We start from the raw sequence: 20,796 nt of genomic DNA, 5'->3' as shown, positions 1-20,796 counted from the left end.
TGGTCCTTGTTGAAGTTGAGGTAACCAAATTGCTCCTTTAAGACCCTGGGCGTATATGACCTCCTGTTGCGAGCGCTTCTCCTGCTCCTCTTCCAGCAGCTTTTCCTGCTCTGCGTGCCTTCTGTTCATTCTCCAAGTCATGCTAAATTCCAAGAGGAAGGCCTACCAGGCCACCCATGTTTGGAAGCAACTTATTTCAGACAAGCCTTTAAATCACTAAAAAAAAGTACTTTAGAACCAGCCAGACCACTCCTTGTAGACTATTCAAACTTTAGGTAAGTATAAGAAAGCTCCAAAAACAAGTTGGCTGAGAATTTCTGGGGGGTCAGTGGGTGCAATCGGTGGCGGTAAAGTTTTTTTCCCCAGCAGGTTGGGATCCCACTGTGAACCCGCCACCACGCACTTTTCCCAATGTTGGGTTTGTCAGCGCTGAGCAGACCCGACATGCAGCAGCGCGGGACCTAATTCAGGTAATTATGACCTTGTTTAGAGATCAGTAAGAATATATTTGAGCTCACCTTTTGTTTTTAAGTTGTCACCCATGGGGTCCATGCTGGTTGTGGACTACGTCTGTCAAGCTGAGGTGGGAGTTCAGTTGCCATTGAATTAGCTATTGAGTTGACTGCTTCAACTGTACAGTAAATGCGATATGTCCTTACTATACAGTATAAATGCACACGAGGCCCATACTTGAGAGAAGGTCACTCTGTGACCAGTTACCTTTATTACCAAGACCTCGAGTGATGAAGGTGGGTGGAGCTTCCCCTTTTATACCTGAAAGTCCAGGTTAGGAGTGTCTCCCACAAGTTCGCCCCTTGTGGTCAACGCTCTCAAGGTGTACAACCTCGGTCAGCTTATACATGGGTTACAATGATAGTTGAATACATGACATCACCTACCCCCCAAAGTCTTATTGGGATCACAGGTTAAGTCTCTCTGGTGGTTTACGCTCCCTTGTAGAACGCCTGAGTTGGGGCTCCGGTTGTTGGGCGCTGGCCTGAGTGTCTGCTGTTTGCGGTGCCTCAGGCCTGTCCGGATAGCCCCCAGTGACTGGGCTCTCCTCCACTTGGTTCCGGTGTTCGGTCACCTGTGGTGGAGTAAACTTTACTTCGTGTTCTTCCTCTGCTTCTTCTATGGGGTTGCTGGACCTCCTTTTAGTTTGATCCACGTGTTTGCGGCAGATTTGTCCATTGGTAAGTTTAACTACCAAAACCCTATTCCCCTCTTTGGCAATCACAGTGCCTGCAAGCCATTTGGGCCCTGCAGCATAATTAAGGACAAAAACAGAGTCATTGACATCAATACATCGCGCCCTCGCATTCCTGTCATGGTAGTCACATTGTGACTGACGCCTGCTCTCAACAATTTCTTTCATAGTAGGGTATATAAGGAATAATCTGGTTTTGAGCATCCTTTTCATTAGCAGCTCTATGGGTGGAACCCCTGTGAGCGAGTGTGGTCGGGATCTATTGGCCAACAGGAGGCATGATAAGCGGCTTTGTAGGGAACCCCCTTGGATTCTGAGCATCTCATTTGATTATCCGCACTGCTCGTTCTGCCTGGCCGTTTGAGGCCGGCTTGAACGGTGCTGTTCTGACATGGTTGATTCCATTGCCTGCCATGAAGTCCTGGAATTCAGTGCTTGTGAAGCAAGGGCCATTGTCGCTGATCAAGACATCCTGTAGACCATGGGCAGCGAACATTGCCCGTAGACTTTCTACCGTGGCAGAGGATGTGCTTGAATTTAAAATGGCACACTCAATCCATTTGGAATAGGTGTCTACTACAACCAAAAACATTTTTCCCATGAAAGGACCTGCGTAGTCCACATGGATGCGTGACCAAGGCTTGGCGGGCCAGGACCACGGGCTTCCCTGGGTGCGTTGCCCAGCTAAGCACACGTGTTGCACCTGCAAACACAAAGTTCCAGGTCTGCATCTATCCCTGGTCACCAAACGTGTGACCTGGCAATTGCCTTCATCATGACAATGCCCGGGTGCTCATTGTGAAGTTCTCTGATAAACACCTCTCTGCCCATCTGGGCATGACTACTCGGTTTCCCCACAGCAGGCAATCGGCCTGAATTGAGAGTTCATCCTTGCGCCTATGAAATGGTTTAAATTTCTCAGGGCATGCCCCGTACGTGGCTGCCCAGTCCCCATTCAGGACACATTTCTTAACTAAAGACAGTAGCGGATCTTTATTTGTCCAGACTTTAATCTGACGAGCTGTCACAGGTGAGCCTTCGCTTTCAAAAGCTTCAACAGCGATGACCATCTCAGCATTGTGCTCAGTTGCCCCCTCAGTGGTGGCTAGTGGGAGCCTGCTGAGTGCATCGGCGCAGTTTTCAGTGCCCGGTCTGTGTCGAATTGTGTAGTCATAGGCGGCTAATGTGAGTGCCCACCTCTGTATGCGGGCCGATGCATTCACATTTATGGCCTTGTTGTCGACCAAAAGGGACGTTAGGGGTTTGTGATCTATGTCCAGCTCAAATTTCCTGCCAAACAGGTACTGGTGCATTTTTTTTTACTGCATATACACATGCTAGCGCTTCCTTTCCTACCATCCCGTAGCCCCTTTCTGCCTGGGACAGACTTCTGGAGGCATAAGCTACCGGCTGTAACTGACCGTTGGCATTGACATGCTGCAACACACACCCGGCATCATAGGATGACGCCTCGCACATTAAAACAAGTTTCTTACACGGGTCATATAACGTTAACAGTTTGTTGGAGCATAACAAATTGCATGCTCTATCAAAAGCTCTTTCCTGGCTGTCGCCCCAGACCCAATTGCGACCTTTGCGTAGGAGCACGTGTAGCGGCTCTAACAGCGTGCTCAATTTGGGAAAAAAGTTACTAAAATAGTTCAGGACCCCCAGGAACGAACGCAGCTCCGTCGTGTTACGGGGTCTGGGTGTTCTCTGGATCGCTTCCGTTTTGGACGCAGTAGGTCTGATCCCGTCTGCTGTTATCCTCCTCCCCAGGATTTCTACCTCTGGAGCTAAGAAGACGCACTTCGCCTTTTTCAGGCGCAGACCTACCCGGTCCAGTCTGTGTAGCACCTCCTCCAGGTTGTGGAGGTGTTCTTCAGTATCGCGACACGTGATGAGGATGTCGTCTTGAATGACTACCTTGGTCCCTATGAAAGTGCCGATGCCGGATTGAAATAATGAGTCAAATTTGTCCAGGACCTGTGAGCATGATACTCGCTCCACAGAAGAAATTGCATTGACATCGCCCCATTTCCAGTTCATGACAGCAAGCCAACTCCTCCCCAGTAGTGCGGGACCGTCCCCCGAGTCAATCCAGAGTGGCAACCTGTTCTCCGAATCTTTGTGGGTCATGACTACCGTGGCGCTGCCTAGAACCGGAATGATCTCCTTTGTATATGTCCGTAGCTGTGCGTCAATCAGCAATAATTTGGGCCTCCTGGCCTTGGACACCCACAACCTTTCGAACTGTTTGATACTCATCAGGGACTGGCTGGCCCCCATGTCTAGCTCCATTAATACTGGGATGCCATTGAGGAGCACTTTCATCATTATCGGTGGCGTCCTGGTATATGAACTATATATGTACTCCACATGAACTCACTGAACTTCGGCTTCCAGCGATTTCCCCCAGTATTCATTTGGCCTCGTAGGGCTTACATCGGGCCCGTCCTCCTCGTACATCAACCTGGCTACAGGCTTGCTGCACATACGTGACCACTGATGATGCAGTTTCTGCAGGTATATTGCTGATGCCTGCAAGCTGTGGCTGGGTGTTTGCCTCCACAACACCACCAACCTTCTCTGCAATCACCTGATGCTGCACAGGACAGAGGACATCAGCACCCGACCACATTGCTGCCCGGGAGGCCAGGGATGGCCTCGCCATGGCCAGATTTACTTCACTTGATGCTGTACACCCTGGCTGTCACATGATGCGCCAGATGGGCATCACCCCACACCAACACCATAAAGCGGGGGTACCATATGTCTCACCTTTCACTGCAACTCACTAAGCCACTTCCAATGGCGCACACAAATCTGTCTACGAACACAAAGTGTTCAAAATAAAGGTTTCAATGTTTCACATTAACAGAAACTTTACGTGAACATTGCAAGAAGCACCCAAGTGTTTACCCTTGTGCCTTCATGCCGTTCGAGTTCAGCTGTGCAAGGTTAAGACAGTATCCTAGAGCGCAGTTTTCAAAAATAGCAGTGCTGGCATAAAATCATTGTTGCACACTATATGGCTACTCTGCATGTTGCCAGCAATCATTAGGTGCGTGAGCAAAGCCCTTTCCCAAGATGGCGTCTATCGCACTTCTCGTCGGAACAGTGCGCGTATCTCGGATGCCATTTTCAAGTGATAGGAGGCTGCGTAGCACCTACAAAATGGGTTCTGCAGATCCAATTTGTCCCCCTAAACTTTTTAACACCTACATCAGGGAGCAGGCTATATTAGATCTGGTCCTGTGTAATGAGACAGGATTAATAAACAATCTCCTCGTAAAAGATCCTCTTGGAATGAGTGATCTCAGATGGTGGGTGAGAAAATTGGAACTCTAACCAGCATACTAAGTTTAAATAAAGGAGACTATGAAGGTATGAAGGCAGAGTTGGCTAAAGTGGACTGGGAAAATAGATTACAGTGTAGGACGGTTGATGAACAGTGGTGTACATTTAAGGAGATATTTCACAACTCAAAAAATATATATTCCAGTGAGGAGGAAAGGGTGCAAGAGAAAAGATAGCCATCTGTGGCTAACTAAAGAAATAAAGGACGGTATCCAATTAAAAACAAGGGCATACAAAGTGGCCAAAACTAGTGGGAGAACAGAAGATTGGGAAGCTTTTAAAAGCCAGCAAAGGATGACTAAAAAAATGATTAAGAAAGGGAAGATAGACTATGAAAGTAAACTAGTATGAAATATAAAAACAGATAGCAAGAGTTTCTATAGGTATATAAAAAGGAAAAGAGTGGTTAAAGTAAATGTTGGTCCCTCAGAGGACGAGACCGGGGAATTAGTAATGGGGAACACGGTGATGGCAGAAACTCTGAACAAATATTTTGTATCAGTCTTTACAGTAGAGGACACTAACAATATCCCAACAGTGGATAGTCAAGGGGCTATAGGGGGGGGGAGGAACTTAACACAATCACAATCACTAAGGAGGTGGTACTCAGTAAGATAACGGGACTAAAGGCAGATAAATCCCCTGGACCTGATGGCTTGAATCCGAGGGTCTTAAGAGAAGTAGCGACAGGGATAGTGGATGCATTGGTTGTAATTTACCAAAATTTCCTGGATTCTGGGGAGATTGGAAAACTGCAAATGTAACGCCCCTATTTAAAAAAGGAGGTAGGCAAAAAGTAAGAAACTATAGACCAGTTAGCCTAACATCTGTGGTTGGGAAAATGTTGGAGTCCATTATTAAAGAAGCAGCAGCAGAACATTTGGAAAAGCAAAATTCAGTCAGGCAGAGTCAGCATGGATTTATGAAGGGGAAGTCATGTTTGACAAATTTGCTGGAATTCTTTGAGGATGGAACGAACAGGGTGGATAAAGGGGAACCAGTAGATGTGGTGTATTTGGACTTCCAGAAGGCATTTGACAAGGTGCCACATAAAAGGTTACTGCACAAGATAACATTTCATGGGGTTGGGGGTAATACATTAGCATGGATAGAGGATTGGCTAACTAACAAAAAACAGAGAGTCGGGATAAATGGTTCATTCTCGGATTAGCAATCAGTAACTAGTGGGGTGCCGTAGGGATCAGTGCTGGGACCCCAACTATTTACAATCTATATTAACGACAGAAGAAGGGACCGAGTGTAACGTAGCCAAGTTTGCTGACGATACAAAGATGGGAGGAAAAGCAATGTGTGAGGAGGACACAAAAAATCTTCAAAAGGACATAGACAGGCTAAGTGAGTGGGCAAAAATTTGGCAGATGCAGTATAATGTTGGAAAGTGTGAGGTCATGCACTTTGGCAGAAAAAGGTCAAAGAGCAAGTTATTATTTAAATGGAGAAAAATTGCAAAGTGCTGCAGCACAGCAGAACCTGGGGGTACTTGTGCATGAAACACAAAAGGTTGTTATGCAGGTACAGCAAGTGATCAGGAAGGCCAATGGAATCTTAGCCTTTATTGCAAAGGGGATGGAGTATAAAAGCAGTTATACAGGGTATTGGTGAGGCCACACCTGGAATACTGCGTGCAGTTTTGGTTTCCATATTTACGAAAGGATATACTTGCTTTGGAGGCAGTTCAGAGAAGGTTCACTCGGTTGATTCCGGAGATGAGGGGGTTGGCTTATGGGGAAAGGTTGAATAGGTTGGGCCTCTACTCATTGGAATTCAGAAGAATGAGAGGTGATCTTATCGAAACGTAAAAGATTATGAGGGGGCTTGCCAAGGTGGATGCAGAGAGGATGTTTCCGCTGATGGGGGAGACTAGAAGTAGAGGGCATAATCTTAGAATAAGGGGGCTGCCCATTTAAAATGGAGATGAGGAGGAATGTCTTCTCTCAGAGGGTTGTAAATCTGTGGAATTCGCTGCCTCAGAGAGCTGTGGAAGCTGGGACATTGAATACATTTAAGACAGAAATAGACAGTTTCTTAAACGATAAGGGAATAAGGGGTTATGGGGAGCGGGAGAGAAGTGGACCCGAGTCCATGATTGGATCAGCCATGTATTAAATGGCGGAGCAGGCTCGAGGGGCCGTACGGCCTACTCCTGCTCCTATTTCTTATGTTCTTATTAAACATTAGCAAAGCAACAGTAAACCGGTTCTCAATGAGAAAGTTCCAAATTAAAAATGCAATTAATAAGCACTTGATCTTACATTAATTTGAGTAGTACGATGAATTTCCAAGTTTGGTTTTATAAAACTAATCTCAACCATGGTATTAAACTTGGTGACTTTATATAGTTTAAAAGAAAAAGTTCTAAGCAGAATGTGATCATGTCAGATTTACCTTAAGTCAGCTTCACTGCAGTTTATTTGAAGATGGATGGTCATTATTGAAAGGTTATTGGCAGAACTTTTAAATGTTTTTAAAATATATATGATTATATTATAATATTGCAAGGTCGTTATGACCTTGGTTGGGGAAAAGCGGCCTTAGTAACTGAAATGCATTGTTATATCTGTAGATATGAGGGCCGAGAGAAAGAGAGGGAGATCGCTGTGCTGCTTGTCACAGCAGAGTGTTGCTGGTGATGCCAATGTAAGGATACATTGGGCCAGAAGTTCCTGTAAAAATAACGTTGAAGTTAACGGTGGTATAATTCTGTGGATTTTTTAAAAACATTTTCTTTCCGTCTCTGCTCTCCTGCTCTTAATCCAGTTGTTCTTTCCCTCTGTTTATTTTGCTTTCTGTACCTGATTTGACATTGAATTCACTATTCTAAATTACACTTCCTGGCCGGGATTTCGCCAAAGTGGTGAGTTTGGATCGGCCGGCATTGATGGCATGTGGGGAAGGTGCACCCGGCTCCAGACCGATCTCTCAACAATCTTCCCTAGATTAGGCTTGTTAAGCCCGCCCTGCAAGGTTCCCGGCCAATAAACAGGAAGCGAGTCTGGTGACGTCATTTGATGACGAGTCATCATCCAGTTTTCTTAAAGTGATCTTAAATGGCCAACTTTCTTTGACAGTGTTTTGCAGCATTGAAGTGCTGCAAACACTGACAAACTGCACAGAGGTGCACGGTTGCACCCAGGCTCTCCCATGACTCCCTCCAGATGATTATGGAAGGAGACCCAGCACAGGGAGGTCCTCTTCCCTTCCAATGGGTGGAATAGACCTCCCCAGGACACCAACGCAGCCTGGTTGCACATTGCACAGGAGGGCACAAGCAGGGATGTCGTCAGGAGGAACTGGCTGCAATGGCGGCGCAAACCTTTCAATGATCTCAGTAAATTACGAAACGTTACTGTAAAGCCACACTCAACCTCATCCTGCTGTGCCTCTCATCACATCCCCATTACTCTGTCTTCCCTACCCTACCCCTGCACATCCTTACTCACACCAACTTACCTTGCACCTCCACCCATCCCTCTCTCTCTATCTACATTATCATATCCCCATCTCACTAGCCATCCCTCACACTCACCCTCATTCCAGTGCAAACATACTAATTAATAAAACATAAGGGGAGGCACTTGAATGTTTTAACCAATGTTCATGTAGAGTTTCTGCTAATGTGTTGTCAAACATTGAAATCTATTTTTTCAACACAATGGTGATGAGTGTGAAAAGAATGGCTTGGGCATTGCAGGGATGCTTTATGGTGCTGGTGTGGGGTGGTGCCAACCTGGCTCATCATGTTGCAGCCAGGGTGTACAGCATCAAGTGAAGTAAATCTGGCCATGGTGAGGCCATCCCTGGCCTCCCGGACAGGAATGCGGTCAGGTGCTGATGCCCTGTGTAGCATCAGGTGATTGCGGATAAAGTTGGTAGTGTTGTTGTTGGTGATGCTGGTGTGTTTAGTGATGTTGGTGTTGGGGCTGATCGTGGTGGGATTCTGAGAACCAAGGTGAGATTTTTTCAAGGACACCGATGCTGATGGCAGGTGAAGTAGAGATGGCAGAAGAGATTTGTCAATTGTGAGAGAGGTTGCTCCAAGGAGGTGACAGCGGATAGAGAGTTCACTGCAAACTCTTCCAAATTGCATACAGCTAAAATTGTCTTTCAAATCCTGAAGGCTTCAGCTTCAGACATTGGAAAGTTATGAAACTATGAAGCTATGAAACCATCCCTAATACACTCCAGGAAATCCTCCTCCACCGCATTGCCACCAATTTGGTTAGCCCAATCAATATGTAGATTAAAGTCACCCATGATAACTTCTGTACCTTTATTGCATCCATCCCTAATTTCTTGTTTGATGCTGTCCCCAACCTTACTACTACTGTTTGGTGGTCTGTACACAACTCCCACTAGCGCTTTCTGCCCCTTGGTATTCCGTAGCTCCACCCATACCAATTCCACATCATCCAAGTTACTGTCCTTTCATACTATTGCATTAATTTCCTCTTTAACCAGCAACGCCACCCCACCTCCTTTTCCTTTCTGTCTATCCTTCCTAAATGTTGCATACCTCTGGATGTTGAGTTCCCAGCCTTGGTCACCCTGGAGCCATGTCTCCGTGATGCCAATTACATCATACCCGTTAACTGCTATCTGCGCAGTTAATTCGTCCACCTTATTCCAAATACTCCTCGCATTGAGGCACAGAGCCTTCAGGCTTGTCTTTCTAACACACTTTGCCCCTTTAGAATTTTGCTGTAATGTGGCTCTTTTTGCTTTTTACCTTAGGTTTCTCTGCCCTCCACTTTTACTTTTCTTCTTTCTATCTTTTGCTTCTGCCCCCATTCTACTTCCCTCTGTCTCCCTGCATAGGTTCCCATCCCCCTGCCATATTAGTTTAACTCCTCCCCAACAGCACTAGCAAACACTCCCCCTGGGACATTGGTTCCGGTCCTGTCCAGGCCCAGGGTTTGTACTGGTCCCACCTCCCCCAGAACCGGTTCCAATGTCCCAGGAATTTGAATCCCTCCCTGCTGCACCACTCCTCAAGCCACGTATTCATCTGAGCTATCCTGCGATTCCTACTCTGACTCGCATGTGGCACTAGTAGCAATCCTGAGATTACTACTTTTGACGTCCTACTTTTTAATTTAACTCCTAGCTCCCTAAATTCGTCTTGTAGGACCTCATCCCGTTTTTACCTATATCATCGGTACCTATATGCACCACAACAACTGGCTCTTCACCCTCCCTTTTCAGAATGTACCGCATCCTCTCCGAAACATCCTTGACCCTTGCACCAGGGAGGCAACATACCATCCTGGAGTCTCGGTTGCGGCCATAGAAATGTCTATCTATTCCCTTTACAATTGAATCCCCTATCACTATAGCTTTCCTGCCCTCCTGTGCAGCAGAGCCACCCACGGTGCCATGAACTTGGCTGCTGCTGCCCTCCCCTGGTGAATCATCCTTCCCAACAGTACCCAAAGCGGTGTATCTGTTTTGCAGGGTGATGACCGCAGGGGACCCCTGCACTAGCTTCCTTGCACTGCCTCTTCCTGTTGGTCTTCCATTCCCTATCTGGCTGTGTACCCTTTTCCTGCGGTAAGACCAACTCACTAAACGTGCTATTCACATCATTCTCAGCATCGTGCATGCTCCAGAATGAGTTCCCCCGCAGCTCCAGTGCCGCAATGTGGTCCGTCAGGAGTTGCAGCCGGATACACTTCCCGCACATGTATTCGTCAGGAACACCGGAAGCGTCCCTGACTTCCCACATAGTACAGGAGGAGCATGACACGAGTCTGAGCTCTCCTGCCATGACTTAACCCCTAGATCAACTTAAGTTGGCAACAACAAGGCTAAAAGGTTACTTACTGATAAAGAAAAGAAAAAGAAAAACTACTTACCGATCACTTACCCCCTTGGCTGTGACGTCACCTTTCAATTTCTTTCTACTTTTTTGCCTTCTCGCCCTGCTGCAGCTGCACCAGCTGGCCTTTTGTAGGCGTCCCGACTCGACGCTGCTCTGCCTCTGCGCTCTCCCGCTCCCCGACTGCGACTGATGGGCCTCTTGTAGGCCTCCCGATTCGATGCTGCTCCTCCTCCTCGCTCTCCCGCTCCCCGACTGGAAGATGCCTGTGCATGGTTGTTTTTTTAACGTGTGGTGACCGTTGTACACCAGCCAGCACACGGGCTTGACAGAGCTAGGTCTTGGTCCAGTGGCAATGACATAGAATGACTATGTCGGATGATATATTCCCATCATTAACCAATCATTTGAATATGCTTGCTTAATCTGCCCTCACTTCCGGCAGAAAATCCCTGGAGTGGCAGTGGAAGCCAGAGAGTTGGGGGAACAACTCCCATGTCACATTTTTCACTCCCAGTCACTCAGAAACCATTCAAAAGAGCAGTAAATCAGCAGAAAATGTAGCCCCTTGTCACTTAGACAGTACAGTACTTGCCTTGCAATTTTTGCTCACAATCAGTGAAATGACAAATAGGTGATAAAACTGTAGCAACTTATATTTATATGAGGGATGTTGTAGAATTGTAAACATCTCAGAGTGCTTTACAGGGCAGAAAAAAGTGAACACTGAGCAGGTGAACAAGGAGAAATGAATGTGGACACAGGCACCATTGAAAAGAAGGGATTTTATAAGACTTTTGAAAACAGGGTGGGAGCTGGCAAATATTCGAAATAAAAATAAAATGACTTAGTAGTCAGTTAACTTTAATGATTCTGGGTAACCCTCTGAATATTGAATTATTTTTTCTGGATATACAATATTTTTCATATAAATTGATGTTTGGCAAATTTCTAAAGTTGAGTGTTAAAAGGTATATGAGAAATGAACATAACCACAGAACATTTCTTAATTCATAGTACAGGTTGAACCTCCCTTATCCAGAACTCCCTTATCCGGAACCACCCCTCGTCCAGAACCATTCCCGGCCACCGGATGGCACATGCGCAGAACTCCGACATGAACAAACTGAAGTCCTTCCTCGCTGCCGATTCCCACAATCGCTTGCCTGATCCCGCGATCCACTCCCCCGCCGCCCCCCCTACCACCATGATCTCTCTGCCACACTCACAGCCCAAAGCCAGCCAGCCCCGATATCCCCTTGCTCAGTACCTGTACCATCCAATTTAATGTGACCACCCCTCATCCGGAAAAATCCCTTATCCAGAATAGGCTAGGTCCCGAAGGTTCCAGATAAGGGAGGTTCAATTTGTATTCTCAAAGCAAACAATTTTATTTACTTTTTACACTGGTGGAGAAATATTTCTGCAGAACCCAAAGGGTTATAATCAAATTGTGTATTTTAGTAATGTTTTAAAATACGTTGGTAAGATTATTTTCATAGCCAGAACATTAAATTTCATTAGGAGACCACTGTGAGTCACAATTAACATTTTCACTCACACAAAAATAAGAGTATGGAAAAAATGATTTTTGCTGATCTTGAATTCAGTATAAAAATATGTAACTTATACTGCACAATTGATGAATTTCATACCTCTGTACTTCTAATTGTTTGTCTTCTCCCTCTTGGTGCTTCAAAAAACAGATGCTCTTTGGCACCTGAATTGACTTGCAATAACTTCCCTGCACGAGACATAAGAGATATAATTTGTTTCAACAGCCACAAATAAATATTGTTTACCACAATAATATATGTTCTCTGAAAGAAATACAAATACATCTAAGGTTTGAATAGTGTGTACTCAAAAGCTGGAAAACTTTCCTATTCATGCCCACATCTTCTCCAAATCTACTAAGCACCCTAATATCAGCAAAACTATCGGTTTTGAATCACATATTGGGTAGAAATATTGAACAATGAGTAAACAAACAAGCAACCTGCATTTATAGAACACTTGTGTCCTCAGGATGTCCCACAGCACTTCAGAACCAATTAATTACTTCTGAAGTGTAGTCACTGTTGTTACGTAGACAAACACACCAGTGAATTTGTACACAAGAGGTTCCCATAAACAATAATTAAGACTTGTTATCTGATTAGTTAATTTTTGTTTTGATGGTGTTGATTAAGGAAATAATGTTGACCAGAATACCAAGGCTGGGAATTTCCTCAGAGCTGAAGTGAGAAGAGGGAGCAATCCAGAGTGAATTCACTAGCTAAGAGACTCTGGGCTGGAGTTTCGCAACTTTGCGACCGGGTTTTCGGCACGATTTGACCCTCCGCGGCAAAAACCCGGCCGGCAGGATCTTCGAACATCTTTTTGCGGTGGTGATTCCATGTACTGCCGGGGAGAGGAGCGCCAACGTGGAACGACGTGCAACATCGTGGATTGCGTTACCGTCGTACTTTCGGCTCACTCCGGACCCGTACTCTGCGCCCAGAATACCGATAGGGTCAAACCTGTCGGTGCAGCCCTGCCAACAGCGGTAAGTATGAAGATCTGCAAAAAAAGGTAAGTTAAAGTTTTTATTTTTTAATTCTTTTTCAGCGATTTAGTAGGTAAGGATTTTGTGAATGCTTTTTGCTTTTTTTTGTTTTTTGTTTTTCCCCCTTTGCAAGGCCTCTCTCACAGCGCTACCGGCCAAGGATGAAAGTTGCTGAAACACGCGGTTTGTGCTGCGACTCCTTGTACAACACTGACTTTACTGATGCGCGTAAAGGTCAAAAGTTTGGCCTAAAAACGGTAGCATAGCGAAAACAGTAATTTTGCCAAATCTGAAAATCTAGCACTTAAAGTGGCCTTAGGAGGACATAGACAGGCTAGTAGATTGGGTAGATATATGGCAGATAAAATTTAATGTGGAGAAATTTTAAGAGGAAGAATAAGGAGAGGACATATAAACTAAATGGCAACATTTTAAAAGGAGTAGAGAAATTTAAGGGTTCAGATGGAAAAATCTTTAAAAGTGGGAGGAAAAGATGATAAAGCTGTTTTTAAAAAGCAGATAGGATCACAAGTTTTATAAATAGAGTTTTAGAGTACAAAAACAAAGACACATTCTACACAATCTCTAATCATAAGACAGCTCTCTCATCCCAGGAATAAATCTAGTTAACCTCCGTTGTACTTCCACCAAGGCAAGTATATTCTTCCTTAGATAAGGAGACCAAAACTGTGCATACTACTAAAGATGTGGTCTCACCAAGGCCCTGTACAATTCTAGCAAGACTTCCTTACTCTTATACTCCAACCTCCTTGCAATAAAGGACAACACGGCATTTGCCTTCCTTATTGCTTGTTGTACCTGCGTGTTAGCTTTCTGTGATTCTTGCACAAGGACACCAAAATCTCTCTGAACACCAACATTTAAAAATTTCTCACAATTTAAAAAATATTCTGTTTTTCTATTCTTTCTACCTCACATTTCCCTACATTGTACTCCATCTGACACTTGACTGCCCACTCAATTAGTCTATCTATATCCCTTTGCAAATGCTTTGTGTTCTCCTTACAGCTTATTGTCCCACCTAGCTTTGTATCATCAGCAAACTTGGATACAATACACTTGGTCCCTTCATCTAGGTTATTACTATGGATTGTATATAGCTGAGGCCCCAGCAGTGATCCTTGTGGCACCCCACTAGTTACAGCCTGCCAACCTGAAAAAGACCCGTTTATCTCTACTCTTTGTTTTCTGTCCATTAACCAACCCTCTATCCATGCTAATACATTACCTCCAATCCCATGAGCCCTTATCTTGTGTAATAACCTTTTATGTGGCACCTTATCAAATGCCTTTTGGAAATCCAAATATACTACATCCACTGGTTCCCCTTTATCTACCCTGCTAGTTACATCCTCAAAAAACTCTACTAAATTTGTCAAACACAATTTCCCTTTCATAAAACCATGCTGACTTTGTCTAATCACCTAAGTGCCCTGATACCACTTCCATAATAATGGATTCCAGCATTTTCCCGATGACGGATGTCAGGCTAACTATTCTGTTTTCTCTCTCCCTCCTTTCTTGAATAGTGGTGTTACATTTGCTCCCTTCCAATCCGCTGGGGCTATTCTAGAATCTAGGGAATTTCAAAAGATCAAAATCAATGCATCCAATATCTCTGCAGCCACCTCTTTTAGAACCCTAGGATGTAGGCCGTCAGGTCCAGGGGATTTGTCGGCTTCTAGTTTCTCTCGTACCTTTTCTCTACTTATATTAATTACATTAAGTTCCTCACCCTCATTAGACCCTTGGTTCCCCACCATTTTAGGTATGCTTTTTGCATCTTCTACTGTGAATATAGATACAAAATATTTGTTTAAAGTTTCTGCCATTTCCTTATTCCCCATAATAATTTCTCCTGCCTCCGTCTCTAAGGGACCAATGTTTACTTTTGCTACTCTCTTCCTTTTTACATACTTGTGGAAGCTCCTAAAATCTGTTTTTATATTTCTTGCTAGTTTTCTCTCAGTCGATTTTTTCCCTTTTTATCAATTTTTGGTCACCCTTTGCTGATCACTGAACTCTCCCAATCCTCAGGCTTACTACTATTCTTTGCAACATTATAAACTTCTGCTTTCAATCTAATGCTATCCTTAACTTCTTTAGTTAGTCACGGATGGATCACTTTTCCTGTGGAGTTTTTGTTTCTCAATGGAATGTATTTTTGTTGAGAATTATCCAATATTTCTTTAAATGCTAGCCACAGCTTATCGATTGCCATACTTTTTAATCTATTTTTCCAATTTACCTTAGCCAACTCGTCCTTCATACCTATGTAATTGGCGTTATTTAAGTTTAAGACACGAGTTTCAGTCTTGGGCAAGTCACTCTCAAATGTAAAGTGAAATTCTATCGTATTATAATCACTCTGCCCCAGAGGTCTGTTTGCTGGAGGTGGCAGAGTTTAGGTACTGTTAGGGTAGAGTAGCATAGGGGTTATGTTACTGGACTAGTAATCCAGAGGCCTGGATGAATGATCTGGAGACATGAGTTCAAATCTCACCACAGCAGCTGGGGAATTTAAATTCAGTAAAATTAAATAAATCTGGAATAAAAGCTAGCACCACTACTGGTGACCATGAACCTACCATTTTGTCGTTAAAAACCCATCTGCTTCACTAATGTCCTTTAGGGAAGGAAATCTGCCATCCATACCCTATATGTGACACCACCTCCTCAAGAGCAATTCGGGATGGGCAATAATTACCAGTCAGTGATGCCCACGTCTCACGAACAAATTTTTTTTTAAAGTTCTCCGACCACCTCCTTGGTGAAGCGTAGCCTCTGAATACACTGCTTCCTTGGTGAAGCGTAGCCTATGAATACACTGCTTCTCGCTTAAATGGACACAAGAGAAGTGCTCTTGGAAAACCCTAGATGGGTAAAGCCTCCTGTTGAGAGCCCTCCTGGCTCCTCCTCCTTCTCCATCTGCACGCATCTTCTCATCTTCTTCGCTATCTTGGCTCCCTCTCCTGAACATCCTCGAGCGTGAGGTGGACTGCCAGTATAGCCCCAATGACTGTGAGCAAGTGTTGTAAGAAAAAACCTTTAAATAGTAATGCAGGCGTTCTGCATATGCAACAACATGTCCTGTTACCTTAGAACGTTGAAAGAAGTTTATAAAGCTGCTGGAGTTGCAGAAAGTTGCACAGAGCCAGTCAAACTGCAGAAACATGTCAGTTTCAAGTGACTGCTGATGGTCCTTTTAAATGCCTGCTGGAGCCTCCTTACTACTTCTCAACGTTTACTCAGTTCATCATAGTTAAGGTAAGCCAGTAAATGGGGTAGCAAAATCCAAACTCGCAGATCGGTTGTCAAGTGAACGTTGCACATTCACTGATGTCATAATCTGCTTCATTTCAATTATTTTCGCTACCGCTGCAATTGGCAGTGCTGCCGGCCACCCCAAAATGGCGGCCGCCACAGGACCCGTCGTCAGATGGTAGAAGATTAGCAGCCGCCATTTTTTCGCCCAATTATGGCATTATTGGGTGACAATATACCACCCAATTTCTAGGCCATTGTATCTAGTTTTGAGCATCTTATTTCAAGAAAGTAGTGTGTACAAGAAATTTACTAAGATGACACCAGGGATGAAAGGCTTTAGTTTTGATGATAGACTGGAGAAATTGCGATTCTTTTCATTAGAAGCAGAATATTTAACAGTTTATAAAAGGGAAGTTGATAAATAAAAATGGCAGAGGCATACAATTAAGTGGATAGCTCTTTCAGAGATAAAAACAGAAAATTCTGGAAAAACTCAGAAGGTCGGACAGCATCTGTGGAGAGAGAAACAGAGTTAACGTTTCAGGTCGATAACCATTCATTTTTCTCTTTCAGAGAATTGACACAAGAACAATGGGCTGAGTGGTCACCTTCTGTGCAATAAAATTATATGATTCCATCCCTTATTCTTTGAATAGTGCTATGGGATCTTTTACCTCCACTGAAGTAGGTAGAATGATACTTGGTTTAATGTCTCAATTGAAAGACAGTACATCCGACAATGGTACTGCACTGAAATGTCCGCCTAGATTACGTGCTTACAAGTCCTGGTGTGGGGCTTGATTAATGACTGAAAACAATTTTTTCAGAGAAAATCAATGCCCCTGTCCAATGTAGACCAAATCCACAGACTGAATTCTAGCCTGCAAAGAAGCATGACTGCTGATGTTAACAATGTGCTTTGATCAGCTAATCATCTAAGTACAAGAACAAGCTGGCCTAGAATTTCAATTGCACCCAAAAATGGATGCACATGAGGTGGGGTGCATGCTGCAAACGGCTGTTCACATGGTCCAAGGGGCCACTTGAAAGTGCTGCTGACAGTTCATTATTATGGTTCAGATGTGAAGCTAGCACTACCTGCATTATTTATTGGCTGCATGCCTTTTTGGGAGCTGGAAAATCGGATGTCTGACACAACTTAAAGGCATCCAGCACCTCTCAGATCATTCTCAATAGGTGAACATGAGGTGTATTCCTGTTGATCTTTTGAAGGAGAGAGATATTTTCTTAAGTACACCTTTCAAATCATTTTGGCTTTGACTGACTGGTTTGAGAAAGTGTATATTGCATTCTATTGATGCGATTCGAATACTTGGAACTAGAGGGAAGAAAATCCATATTGCGGCATTTCTGCACTATGCAGTGAAGAACGGAAGTAGCCTTCTAAAGGGTTGAACAAACTTTTTAAGACTTATCTAATTGCTTTCTGTGCTTTCTTAGTTTGGAAAAATATCTCATCCATTTTTCATCTGAACAGCTGCTGTAGAGATTGAAGAATTCGAAACTACAGGTCTTGTGGGAAGCTACAAGAATCACAACACAAATAAATCTATTGTATCGTAACCTATCATTCTAGAGGCTGCTTAGAGACAATGATATGAGTTCACCATCTCCTTATCATTTGAGAAGTCACCAACAACAATATCTGCCAAGAAAAGACAGTTATCTTGCATCCACTGTCTGCTGGCTGGAGATTTGGGAATGGGAGCTGTGCTAACTATTCTGTGTGCAGGAAATAAGGAGCTCCAAATGCTTCCAGATTGGGACATCCTAAAAACCAATAAAAACATGCACAGAAAGTCAGAATACCACACTGGTGAAATTTGGAAGAATAAGTCAACAACAATTGTGAAAATAGGGAAGGACATACACATGAACATTAGTGAGAGAGATGAACTACACAATGCTCCGCATGAATATTCATACATGGTCCCTCCTCAGGTACCGTCCTCCTCTTCAAAATTGCTGTCATCATTCTCCTTCATCAAAAAACTCACCGTTACATAAGAACATAAGAAATAGGAGCAGGAGTAGGCCACTTGGCCCCTCGAGCCTGCTCCCTCATTCAATAAGATCATGGCTGATCTGATCATGGACTCAGCTCCACTTCCCTGCCCGCTGCCCATAACTTTTTACACCCTTATCGCTCCAAAATCCATCTATCTCCGCCTTAAATATATTCAATGACCCAGCCTTCATAGCTCTCTGGGGCAGAGATTTCCATAGATTTACAACCCTCAGAAGAAATTTCTCCTCATCTCAGTTTTAAATGGGCGGTCCCCGAAGACTATGGGCTCAAAATTGGCCCCTGCAGATTTTTGCCATGCTCACCGGAGTTGCGCTGCTTTTGAGGGATGAAAAGGGCAGGGAAAAATGTTCCCCAATTCTGGCCGCTGTGTTGCCTGCCTCAGGGCTTGGCACAGCGTGGCCAGTTGATTGGGGGGCGGAGCTAGGGCCCTGCGCGAGAAACAGTGCTGGCAGCTCTCCACAAGCGCATTGGAGTGTGCGCGCATGCGCAGTAGCTCCTCGTCCCCAGCGCATCCCGCAGCTTGTGTTGGAGGGACCCGATGCTCGCCGCCCCTATCCCTGGCAGAGTGGTCTCACGCACCGGCCGGGCCCGCTGTGGAACGCACTGAGGTTGATCCTGATGTTTACAAGTGTGAGAGTTGTGAAGCTGGGTGCTTTCTTCATAACAGAAGGTCGAATCAGATATGAAAAACAATGCCACAAAAGTGTTTCAAATGCAGACTTCGTCAACATTCCTCACTTCTTTAAACAAAAAGTGCCAGGCAAGAAATCCTAAAGCTAGCTTTAGATAAGCTGAGTAGGAACAGGAGTGGGGTCAGACAGAGAGGATTCTTTGGGAAGGGATTGGAGCTAGGGCTGAGATAGGGCACCCTGGGACCGGAATCTCGACTTGCTGCGTCGCTGTTCCCAGGCTGAAGATGAAGGTAGGGTAGGACTTACTTCTGTTGCACCGGCTGGCCCGCTGACTTCCCGGGCTGAGTTTTGATATGAAGGTAGGACTTAGTTTTATTTTTTATTTCTTCTTGAATGTTTTTATGTCTTCTTGAATGCTTACTACTTGTTGTGCTTTGTATAGTGCTTTGCAAGTTCCTCTCCGCTTCCCTTCCCGCCCCTATCTCTGGCCGAATGGTCTCCAATGTACCTACCTACGCTGATTTCTTCACTCTCCGCAAGGGTTTTCTGTGCGGCCACAAGTGGCCACATACACTGGCCTAAGTTAGTTTGGAATAACTATTAGCTATCCAAAGTGGCTTAAATGGCCAAAACGGGCGTAGGTGGCTGGTAACGCCCCCTTTTGAAAAAAAAAACAAAAAAATCCAAATTAACTCACTTACACTGGCGCAAATTGAATGTGCAAAATGGGTATTTTTGAGATATGCCAAAAAGTAAAGTTGCTCAAAAAAAAAACGGAGCAACTCCTGGCCAATTCTGAGCCCTATATCCTCTAGTTTTAGTTTCCCCAATGAGTAGAAATATCCTCTCTACATCCACCTTGTTGAGACCCCACATTATCCTATAAGTTTCAATAAGATCATCTCTTATTCTTCTGAACTGCAATGTGTATAGGCCCAACCTACTTAACCTATCCTCCGGAATCAACCAAGTGAATCTTCTCTGAACAGCCTCCAATGCAAGTATATCCTTCCTTCAATACAGAGACCAAAACTATATGCAGTACTCCAGGTGTGACCTCACCAATACCCTGTACAGTTGTAGCAGGACGTCTCTGCTTTTATACTCTATCCCACTTGCAATAAAGACCAACATTCCATTTTCCTTCCTGATTATTTGCTATACTTTTTGTGTTTCATACACAAGGACCCCCAGGTCTCTCTGCACTGCAGCACAGTCCCTCCCCTTCAGTTAAAGGGGATAGCTGCTGCAAGCTCTGCAGATACTTTAGTTGCGCCCACTAGGCCACCAGGGAGGGCCGTGACCGCCACTGACGGGCCGACTTCAGAGTTGGCCGACAATTAAAATAAAACGGCAGCTGCGGCAGAGCACCCTCCCCTTTAAGAACGGACGTGCCGCCCAGCCACTGGCAGCTTCCTGCTAGGAAATCTGTTGGGGACATAAAGCACTGCCGGCTCCACTCCCACCAGGCAATTTCCCTCGCGGGGCACAAAGGGGTCGTCGCCTGGCAGTAAGAGGTCAGCGCGTGCCTGATGGGCCAGCCATGCTGGGCAGAGCGGAAACTCATTTCTGCTGCTCCTAGTCCTGGGGCAATTTCTCATCGGTTGGCCCATCCGCCTGCCCCCGTCAGAAAAGCCGCACCGTCCCATTACCACATCTTAGAGGCGGTAATGGACCTTAAGAAGGCGGGAAATTTCGGCCCCCATCTGTTTTAAGTGTTGGTTGAGGGATAAATGTTGACCAAGCCATCAGGCGAATTCACTTCCTTTTCTTTGAATAGTGCCATGCGATCTTTTACATCCACCTGTGAGGGCAGATGGGACCTTGGTTTAACATCTCATCCGAAAGATGGCATCTCCAACAGTGCTCCATCAG

At 44.8% G+C, this 20,796-nt stretch overlaps 1 protein-coding gene across 9 annotated transcripts in view; it reads right to left on the bottom strand.

Moving 5' to 3' along the window:
• LOC139273131 (echinoderm microtubule-associated protein-like 6) overlaps positions 1–20,796 on the bottom strand; it is an 816,712-nt gene that overhangs the window by 313,866 nt on the left and 482,050 nt on the right. For all 9 annotated transcript variants that reach the window (XM_070889552.1, XM_070889554.1, XM_070889555.1 and 6 more), the window contains one exon: positions 12,059–12,147. In XM_070889552.1, the coding sequence (XP_070745653.1) occupies positions 12,059–12,147 (89 nt within the window). The remainder of the gene's footprint in view (positions 1–12,058; positions 12,148–20,796) is intronic.

Source organism: Pristiophorus japonicus, chromosome 9, assembly GCF_044704955.1.
Source record: "Pristiophorus japonicus isolate sPriJap1 chromosome 9, sPriJap1.hap1, whole genome shotgun sequence".
NCBI lineage: Eukaryota > Metazoa > Chordata > Chondrichthyes > Pristiophoridae > Pristiophorus > Pristiophorus japonicus.
Note: the sequence above shows the minus strand (reverse complement) of the source record. Positions and strands in the feature narration are given on the sequence as shown.